The following is an 11,218-nucleotide window of genomic DNA, read 5'->3' as shown; positions in this document are numbered from 1 at the left end:
TCAATAATAAACTGTTGGAAAAACCCAGAGCGTAGCAAGGGTTTTGTAATTATACAGTCTAGTGCAATAAATTGGTAAGCAAATTAGTTCTCACATTTTAAATCTCTTCACAGGTATGTACATGTGGCACAGAAGGACAAATATGCCTTTATTATCCTATTTTATGAGGACTGTTAACAGCTTATTATCATGAACTATATATTACCATCAGCCCCCTGAGTAACAAACCTTTTATTGTGCTCTGAAAATAAACTTGAAACTCAAAGCTACTACCAAGACAGGGTATCTGGGAAGAACCCCAGTACTGCAGCAGAAATAAAGGGGGAAGGAACTCTCCTTTATGAGTCTTAACAGATCTTGGCATTTCGTCTGATTTAGGCACAGAATTCCCCCAGGTTTCAATAGTGTAACTGCTGTTAATTGTCTAAATGCCAATTTACACAGGACATATAGCTCAAAATCTGCTTAAGCTTAACCGCTTAACGTGAAGTTAGCAAGAGAGTTTAAGATGGAGAAGTATATCCACCCCTCTGTTTGCTTCTTGAAGCAAGATTTGTGTAAGAAATCTTATCAGAGCACACACAGAACTACAAAATACACAAGTTTATGCCCCTGGAAAGCAGCAGCAGCAGCCACTCCTGTTTTCTGGGTAGCCCAGAAACACCTGCCTGCCTTCTTACCTGTGAGAGAGGAAGGAAGTTTTTACCAAGTGCTGTATGTTTCTCTTCTACATTAAATCATTGTTCCTTCTGTTGCAAATGCAGTGTACTAAGGAATGGTATCCATATGCTGCAGAGATCAGCATTAAATTAACCTTGATGCAGCACCTTAGCAAAGCCTCTAATATTACAGTGGCCATACTTTCTTTCTCCAGCAGCTGAGCTAATCTCCATGATTGTTTCCACAGACATAATTTTGCTATCCTTTAAGAGAACAGAAGTTGCAGAGAATTTTCATTGGTACCAGATATTACAGAATCACAGACTCAGCCAGGTTGGAAGTGACCACAGTGGGACATCTGATCCAACCCCCCTACTCAAGCAGGGCCATCCAGACAAATGGCACAGGATTGTGTCCAGGCAGTTCTTGAATGTGTCCAGTGAGGGAGACTCCACAACCTCTCTGGGCGTTCTGTTCCAGTGTGTGGTCACTGCCCAGTAAAGAAGTTCTTCCTCATATTCAGGTGAAGGTTCCTGTGCCTCACTTCCTGCCTGTTGCCTTCTGCCCTATTGCTCAGCACTGCTGAGCAGAGCCTGGGTCTGTCCTCTGACACCTCCCTCCAGATACTCACAGACACTGATGAGATCCCCCCTCAGTCATCTCCTCACGGCTGAACAGGCCCAGCTCCCTCAGCCTTTCCTTGCAAGAGATGCTCCAGTCCCCCAGGCATCCTTGCTCTTCTCCAGTGGACATCTCCAGGAGCTCCATGTCTCTCTTGTCCTGAGGAGCCCAGAACTGGACACAGCACTCCACATGTGCCTCACCAGGGCAGAGCAGAGGGGCAGGATCACCTCCTCCAACCTGCTGGCACTGCCCTTCCATCCCAATCCACCCCAGGACACCAATGGCCTTGGCCACAAGGGCACTGCTGGCTCAGGGACAGCTTGTTGTCCACTAGAACCCCCAGGTCCTTCTCCACAGAGCTCCTTCCCTCAGCCTGTGCTGCTGCAAGGGGAAGAACCCTGCATTTGCCTTTGCTGAATTTCAGACACTTCCTGTCTGCCCATCTCTCCAGCCCATCGAGGTCCTCCTGGAAGGGCCGCACAGCACTCTGGGCTATTGGCCACAATATTCCTCCTCACATGTGTGATTGTTTATAACACACACACAACGGTACAGGAGACAGATGTAGTCCCTTCATGGTATTTCAGAATAAGAAGGGCTCCAGATGATCCTCTCCTTCCCCTCCTTCATGACATCTTTGAACTCATGCATAGGGAAAAGATCATTTCCATCTAGCAGTGCAAATCAAGTGTCAAACTCTTCAGTGTCTTATCACACTATCCAACAGCCTGACCCAGCAAAGACTTAGCTTTAATCTTTTTGGGCTGCTAGTATCTACTCCAATCAAAGTAGAAGAGAAGCATATGCATGAGCTTTAGCAAGGCTGGGAAATGTGGGATTAAGAACTACTGCTTTTGTTCTGGCAAATACACAAACCACAATACAAAGCACACGAGGAAAAATGCACACATCTTTTAGCAATCCCCCTGCCCCAGTTTTCCACCCACCTCACACCACAACAGAAATGCTCTTCCAAGGGCAGAACTCTGACAATTGGTGGGAAAATACAGGCAAACTGTTCTAACCACTTTCTGCAGGAGTCATTTTGGCATGCTTTAAATGCCAGGCAGTATTTACGGATTTGCTTGGACATGTGCATTTATGTATCTTATTCATCTTAACCAAAGAGAACTCCACATACTTTGCTACAGAACCTCACCAAATACTTTAACTCAAAGCTTCTGGATTTTCATGTCTTTAATCTGTATTAAATACCTGGCTACTTTTTCAAACCAGGATTACATCTCATGCATTCGTTTTTTCAAAATCAATACATTTCAAAGACTTGTGTAACTAACTGAGCATGTCCTGTCTCAGACCATTTCTTCTTCTTGTGCTGTCATAGCCATTTCCCATCTAAGTCTGTGTTACCTGGGTGGTCAGCATTTTGGAAAAGGGAAGTCTATCACACTTCTGTCTTTTTAAAGAAGAAGGTTTGTGTCCCTTTGTGTTTCTTATTTAGCAACCATATTGCAGAGTAGAAGGAAATGCCCCCTCCCAAGATTCATTTTGGTAATGAGCACATAATGGTGTCACCTCAGTTCTCAGCACCTCAAGGGGTATGTAACAGGAAATGAAGACTGCGAAAACTCACAGTATGGGTGTTCGAGGCACTCAAGGGTGTGACAGAGCTGCACATTTACAACTGCTCAAACTCACATTCCTCTTCAACAGAAAAAAAAGACTTCCAGGCCACTTATGAAGTGAAAGGAAAACAAATATTGAAGTGATAAATCCCATTAGCATTTTTCAGCAGGCTTTGTGCCCCTCCTTTTTAATAAAGAAATAAAATGGAGTCCTTACTTAACTTCCAGATTAAGAAGTGCTATTCAAAGCAGTTCAGACCCAATTACAACCCTTGAAACACCACTGAAATGCACTACAATATTCTTTTATTTAGTTTACAGAAGTGTCTATCAGTACAGGTTGCAGAAAGAAAATGTTTAGTGCTATTTACAATTTGTTTTAAAACTCTGCTCTATACAAATTTAATTCTGATCAGTATGAACAATATTTTTGTAAATCTACTGCATATAAAGCATTTCATCAAAGCAGTAACAATGAATAAAATAACCTGTTTACATCTGAATGATGCCAATCATTCGGAAAAACGATTACACAGAACATCTGTAAGAGTTGTGGACACTTAAGTACAGAACACAATGTCAACCTGTGACTCAGTTTTTTAAAGGCTAAAGCTATTTATATGGAATATTGTTCTATTATACTACACGCCAATCTATATTTAACTTCTATAGTTATGTATTTTATAAGATTTTTATTAAATATATTCTACACATATTTGTAATTTCACCCAGGAAGAATTCCTCCCCAGTGAAAAAATATAAAATCTTTTATATTTTTTAATTTTTATTTATTTTTATTTTTTACAGGTTTAGATGAAACTAGCTCATGCTTTAGTGCTGTGCAAACTTCTTTCGCATATCAACATTTAAATTATTGATATGAAATAAAAGAATGGCATCCTTTTCAATTATGTATGCCTTCAAAAATCAGCTTTCTGATTTTAATACCATTGCAAGCACTAATACCAAATGCAGATTACGTAAAGGAAAAAAAAACTAGTACTATGGCAGAAGTTTTTCTTTTTGCTTTTTAAATTTTAATAATTCTTTTTGAAATCTCTAATGAGTAAGCATGACACTGGAGTCTAAGGTACAGATGAGAAAAATGACTGAAAAACACCAATTGCCAATATTCAAATACATAAAATTGATCAGTAAATGATGTTTTCTAACGTTTATGCACAATAATAAAAGCCTATGAACTACAGGAAACTACCCCTCCCATATTAAGGCTAGGAAATGCACTCTCTGCACTTGTTTGTGCTGTCTGAATAAGCACTCAACTAACACACGATTGGAGTGCACACAGTAACAAAAAAATCAGTTTCATCAGCCCTCTACAGAGTGCTTTTAAATTACAGGCACATAGTATTTTTTCTTTGTTGTAGTGAAAATATATATACTTAGACTTGGTTTAGTTAGTATTCTGTGCCAGTTTGGCCACCGAGGTTGACTTAGGTAGAATCGACTTAACAGTTTTTCCTTTGATTTGGCCATAAGTGAGATTTGTTTTAATTATTAATATACTATTTTCCAGTGTTGCATTATACATTGTGGGTTATTACTAGATGTCTCAAATATTGTTAGATATTGTTGATGAGAACTATACTGTCAACCATATTTAGTGCAAATTGCATCTAGAAAGCTTGACTGGTTAGATCCGGTTAATGCAGATTTTTGTGGTAGCAAAAAGATTCCTGCTATGGAAAAGAACACAAACCTTTCTGGCGACTGAATTCTTTCAAAAAGTGATGTACTGTAAGATTATTCAACAAACAAAAAGGAGGAATTGAAAAAAATAATTAAAGTGTTCATAGATCTTTCACTTTTTTTTTTTTAAAAAGACTAATGAGACAGTGTTCGTGTATTATTTCAGTTCCATGGATTTACAGACAGGCTCTTCCTACAGGTGTTTGAAGCAAGGTAGGGCCTCTTCTATTCCAGCAGCATGAAAGACAAAGACTATATTACATCACACTTAGCAGGTAAAGCTAACAGGGTTTACAGGATTACACAGCAATTGCTTTCTCCAGTTTTTTCACGGTTCCTTTGACCTGCAAAGAAGAGGGAGCTTATTTTACTTACATTCCTTTTCTAAAGCAATAAGGCTTTTTTTCTGTGTGAGAGTATGTTTATTAAAAGTATGTTCTTAATTATTTCCAGTAAAATATTATTTATTGTTATACATACATAACTGAAAAATAAATCAGGAATAGTTTTTCACAATAAAATCAAGAGCTTTTAATGTCTGAGTAAGTTTCTGCACTATATAAAAATGCTAAACCAGAAAGTTAATTTCTTAGTTTTCTACAAACATGTACAAAAGCATTCCATTACCTTATTCACAAAAGTGTACAAGGACTTGACTTTTCTCTACTATGAAATACTCAAAAAGCCTGTAAGAGACCTGACCACTTTGCCATTACTCGAGTAAGAAACTCCTCTAGTGCCCAGCCTACCTTGAGAGTTTGGTTCTGGCAGTGTCTCTCTAGCCACCAAATGCATCACTGTTGTTTTGCCAAAAGGAAGTTTTAATGCTGCAAGAGGAGAAAGGGAGAGTTATTAACAATTATATCAGCCTTTTTTTCTCCAAAATACCCAGTTGAAACTAACTATAATTGGATTAGCACCTCTAAATTCATACTGCTAGGTTTGAACTGCTTACTGGTTGAAGTTTGGTAAATCAGGGACACAAGGCATGACAGTAGTCACTTAGAGCATTGAATTCTTAAAGACATCATACTCCTGTTAGGAAACTTAGCCCTCCTCTTCTGTGTAAAAAAGTAGACATTCATGCCAAGACTCAGGTGTTAAGCACTCTTTAATGATAAGGATGCCAAAACGTTGCTAATGCAGCCACCAAATTGTTATGCCTAAGATATCAAAACACTAACCCTCTACTGCAAAACAGATTTTCCTAAAACATATTTTGATCCATGACACAGATTTTTCAAAATACAAAATAACTGCATCTTGCCTTTTAATATTAATCTGTAACATCAGCTGCATGTGAAAAAAATCAGATTTAAAGTAGTTCTCACAATGCTGCCTTTGTGAGCTTTAGTAACACAAAATTTTAAAAAATGGTTCTTTCCACAATGTTTGTGTCTGAAACTAAAATGATAATTTTTACATTCCAATTTAAGTATACAAATACACTGTATACTTGGAGTATCTTCCTTGATTGTTTTTCTAAAAAATAGAAGGCAAAGATGAACTAAGTTCTGTCCTTCCCACCTTATACTGGAAAAAAGTCAGCGATAAATTTAACAAGAATTTAATCCTTAATACACAAATAATTCTGATTTGAGTAGACTTCGTCCTATCAAACTCAAATTACAACTTTTATTTTCACATACAGTGAAATGGCATTTTAAGTGAATAAATGAATAAAGAATGGCCAATAAACCTGAAGGCAACTGAAGCGACAAATGCGTCTCTGTTTTAATCACTACAGCATAGATTAAAGATTCACTAATAAAAAGCCTCACTACAACACCACTATTAAATCATGTTCGTTGCCTACATATTTATTTTCAAAAATGCAAATTATGATTAAAATACAGGTTCAAACACAGGTGTAAGCACACAAACTGATACAGAATTCCATGAGATTCTTTAATGCAGCTGTACTTTGGGAAAAGCCATCTTCATGGAAAGGCAAATCCAAAGTTGCTTAGTTTACTTGAAGCACTGCCTGTGCCTGCAACTAGAAGATATTGATAGCTTGAATTCTGACAAAGATGATGTATTTTGGATACTTAATACCATGATACAACTGAAAATTCTGTTAACATGCTCTTTGCAAACTCCATGGAAAAGTATTGTCTTCTAAACGTAAACCCTTGAATTGCAAAATAATAACATGAGGAACATCTTTCATAATATCAACACAATTCAGGAGTTTTGATTAATGAGTTGTGGAGATTAACTATTTACAGTAATCAAGTACAACAATGCTAATATTTATATTAACTGATTTCAACTAGTGCTTTGCATAATTTACACAAGTTCTTGATAGAAATTTCCAGCTCCTTGTTTGGAGCACTTTGACAGCATCTGAGCAGCCTATACTCAGTAATCCTTTCTTGCTCTTCTCTTTGTGCTCTCACCCCTTTCTCTCACTTTGACTAAAATGGTATTTATTTACTTTCCTAACTTTTCAAATCTATTGTTGTTCTGTATTTTCTCTCATCAAAACTTACTTTTCACTCCCTTTTAGAATGTGGATGGCACATGGTGGGTTGACTTCCCTTCCCCAGTAAATAAGGAAGCAAATGCTGCTGATTACCATTATCTACCAAGAAATGGAGAACTGTTGATTATGTATTACTTCCCTAATTAATATTATTTGAAATGCAAACTGCAGAACAAATATTTAGCTAAAGGTTTAAATTTCCTGCTGGAAGCTGAACAACAGACTCTGCCTTGCTAGCCAACTCCCCAGCCCTCTGCACAGGCAGGACATAACAAAACAGTGTGGCTCAAGAACTGCAGGCAAGAGTGGTGCAGCTTTACACAGGTGTCTCTTCTACACTGCTTCCAATGCCATTAGCTCTGCTGTTCTTTTAGTGACAGGCCATTCAGAGGAGGTATCAAAATGGATGATTTCTTTAAAATAAAGTTTTTCACTCAAAAGCACTTTTTCTTATCAATTTCTCATTTTTGAGGCCTCTTGGTTTATTGATTTGAGCTTATGAATTTGAGTCTCAAATTCATAACCCACTACACAGGCATGTAAGGTAAAAGTGAAAAAAAATGAACTCCAGTTAAAAAAGAAAACAACAAACTGTTTCTTTGGAAACTTTTGTTTCTCTGGATGATTCAGGAGGTCCAAATTCCAGTCAATATTTCCTAATCACCTAAAGCAAATATAATACTAAGTGCTATAACTCAGTCAAAGAGAACTGCAGCTAGAAAAGTATAACGAAAGTGTATTATAATAGAATAAGAAACATAACATAAATATTGTACTTAGGAAGAAACCTCCCCCACTCCACCTCCCTTTTAAAGGTAACTAGTTCACTTAAGGTTACCTCTAATGAACAACACAAACTGAAGTAAGAGTCTTTTCAGGCTGTTTCATGAATTCCTATTCCCCTTTCAGCTGTGTAATCTTAGTCCTGATAATTTCATTAGTGCTGAAGTTAAGCCAATGTTTTAGGGATTCTTTTTCTTAAAACAATACAGCAACAAAAATATTTTTGAAAAACACTTATATACATGTAAGATCCTTGGGGTAAAAACATGATGATTAAATCGCAACGCATGAATGATTAAGAATGAACTAAAATGCCCTGAACCCAAGTAAGTGTTCAAAATTCACAGATCTAAGTTAATGCAAGAGTCATCAGCATGCAGCTACTATTTTTCAGCTTAACTCATTAAATATAATATTAAATATATTAAACAAATATTCAACATTTTTTCAAATTTAGACAAATGTCACTAAAGGGAAAAAATGCTGGTGGTAAAGAGCAACACTCAGATGAATGGCAAAGTAAATCCCAGTTAGCTATCCTTGCCTGGAAATGTAGGGTAAGACTAGCATCTTTAATTGCAGAGATGATCCAAGACTTAACATTTGTCTTTCAACTCTACTCCAACTGCTACTAGCTGCACTCACTGTCACCTGGTAAAAATACAAATTAAAGAGTGAATAAAAATTTCAGAGTTCTTCCAGCTGAGCTGACAATGATCTTGTTTGTATATATAGAAGCATTAAAAATTTATAAATGTAGAGAGTAAATCTATAAGTACATTACTAGGCAACACCAGGAATGGTAAAAAGTGAATCAATTCCTGTATCATCCCAGTCAATTCTACATGGAATATCACCATAAGCAGTCCAGAAATATTATTTTAAGATTCCTCTTAACTTGAAAAAGAAATATTATTTTCAGATTCCTCTTGAAAAACAATTCATTGGTGATTTTGTATTATATTACATTCTCCTTTCTGTACTGCATTCAGGTACCAAAGCATAATTTGAACCTACAAAGCAGGAGCATTAATTTGTTTTTAAACTCGCACAGAATGGAAACTCTCATATTGTTTAGTCATTGATACAACTGATATTTCTAATGGCAAATGCTACCTACAAAAGGAGAGATGATTTAACAAACATGTGTCACACCTCTATCAAGGGTTCCCACCAAAATGCGTAATTGTGGGAAAACACTTGCCACGAGGGGGCACAGTTGAATTGCATTTCCTTAGCAAACCAAGTGAAGCCATTTACTGTTGTTTTCACATAACTATGCAATTGTATCCCTGGGAGAGCACTGGACAGCAAGAATGCTTCCCCTCATTCTCATTCATAGGGTGTCTTCCTGCGTTGCACTAAGATTTAAAGTATTGTTTGACTAATTATCATAAAGTTTATCAAGCATTTTAAAACACTTCAGATATTAATTAAATAGCTTGTCCTGCAAATGTGGTAAGAGAGGTGGAACAAAATATTCCATTTAGAGAGACAACAAATAAAAACAGCACTACAGTTTCTTTGTGTGAGAGGAGACTTTACTTAGCAGGTGGTACCTCACAAAGTTAACAACTCGTGTTAACAAGATGGAAAAATATGCAATAAAGCACAATGTCACTCTATGCACAAGAAAAACAGTACAAAGCATGCCATCCTGTGATCTTGAACAGTAAAGTAGTATTTACTGAACTGTAAATAAATATCCCCTTTGCCTAAGTGTAACATGTATAGTGAAAATTATTTTCATACCTCCTAATGTCACATTGCCGTGAAGAAACCTCCCTTGATAAATAAGCCGCAAGATATTTGGACTGCTGACTTGTTCTTCTTCCCAATCTGAAGAAAGAGAGAATTTCCACAGTTACATTGTAATAAAAATATCTTTTGTCATTTCTCTCACCTTTACCCAGGAAGAAAATCAGGAACACTAAAGAAAGAACACAGGCTGAAGGTACAGGAAGATAATTCAAGGCCAGCACTCCTGAAGACTATAGCTGAATTTATTATTTGACACTGCACATTGAAACACGCAATTTTATGTCTGCAAGTATAAATATTACTGATGTCACAGACTGCAGGATATATTTAGCACATACACAAGTCCTAAAGAAAATATTTCATACATGCAAATTGCTTTCTGATTGTTGATATGCAGGCCATTCTGAAGTTTCCCAAGCCATACTCCTCGTCACCAGCTAATTGACTAACTGGAGCTGTTCTCCAGCAACGGGAAGCTGCCACACACAGAGCGAGCGCGCATGTGATGGGTCACTTGAAACAGGACTCTGAGATCACAGCACTGAAAAAAAGCTCGGGAGGCAGCTCAGCGCTGTTCGATGATGGCCAGATCCAACCAGTTCCATGTCTGGAGGGGGCAGTGACCTGAGCAGCCCCTGACCGCCACCACAGAGCCAGAACAGAGGCTCTCTCAGAGCAGACACCCACCAATACATTTTAAGGAGCCATCCGTGAATGTTTTTATGTGGTAAACAGTGGTTAAAAAAAAAAAGCAAGCATGCATCTTCCTATAATACTTAAGCCATCATAAATAAATGATAAGCTTTGATGGTCTTTTCCTACTCTTTTTCCATTCCCTGTCACAATATGAAGAACAAATAAATATGCACTTTGCTTTCAGAACAAGTATCATAAAGCCTTGAAATGTTGAATTTAAATGGTCTCTCTGGGAATAGAGTGTCTTAGATCTTTCTTAGATGACCAGATATCTGGCAACAGTTGTTCACAAATGTTCTCTCTGTTTTTGTAGGGTTTATATAACAAAATGAATATTCAGCAAGGGATCAGGACAAGCCACAGAAACCAACCTGTTCACTGGGAACACACAATTAACATACAGGCAATAGCAACTGGCACCACAAAAGGAGAAGAAGTGAAAAGGGTAGAAGGGCTTCGCATTTAAAACAAAAGCCACAGCTGCAGAATGTGCGGAGAGGCATCTGGTGCAAAAAGCAAGCAGGCAGAGACTGGGCAGCAGGAGCTATCTCAGCTCCAGACCGTGGCAGGAGCAAGGCTGGTACCAACAGCAGAAGCTACAACATTCCCAGGTGCTCCCATGTGCCTGGTTTATAAGATTAGATCAAATTAGGCAACCAAAGCTATTTGAATTTCAAGTATTTCCACTTAGGGTCTGATTCAATTGTCTTGCTGTTCAAGCACATGCCCGTTCTGCTGTGCTGTGAAGTAGACTACATCAAGGACCTGAATTATCACACTGCTACCATAACAGTTTTGTTTTGTCTTATTTTTTACTCCATACAGTCTGAACTCCACTATACTGTGGATGTTAAGAGGAGAAATTCAGCCAGTTGACAGTGCCATAATGATGTAAAACCACAACCAAAAG

The 11,218-nt window shown here is 37.6% G+C and overlaps 1 protein-coding gene across 3 annotated transcripts in view; it reads right to left on the bottom strand.

Moving 5' to 3' along the window:
• Positions 1-3,159: 3,159 nt before the first annotated feature.
• The window catches only part of UBL3 (ubiquitin like 3), a 55,806-nt gene continuing 47,747 nt past the window's right edge, over positions 3,160-11,218 (bottom strand). For 2 of the 3 annotated variants that reach the window (XM_023918745.2, XM_086881665.1), the window contains exons 3-5: positions 9,604-9,690; positions 5,330-5,407; positions 3,160-4,924 (exon numbers count right to left, since the gene is read on the bottom strand). In XM_023918745.2, coding sequence (XP_023774513.1) covers positions 4,872-4,924; positions 5,330-5,407; positions 9,604-9,690 — 218 coding nt within the window. In that variant the 3' untranslated portion in view covers positions 3,160-4,871. Of the gene's footprint in view, positions 4,925-5,329; positions 5,408-8,395; positions 8,503-9,603; positions 9,691-11,218 lie in introns of all 3 variants that reach the window. The other variant, XR_015284710.1, reaches the window with a different exon arrangement.

Source organism: Cyanistes caeruleus, chromosome 3 (assembly GCF_971803275.1).
Source record: "Cyanistes caeruleus chromosome 3, bCyaCae1.hap1.1, whole genome shotgun sequence".
Classification (NCBI taxonomy): domain Eukaryota; kingdom Metazoa; phylum Chordata; class Aves; order Passeriformes; family Paridae; genus Cyanistes; species Cyanistes caeruleus.
The sequence above is the reverse complement of the archived record's forward strand: the minus strand, read 5'-3'. Positions and strand labels throughout refer to the sequence as shown.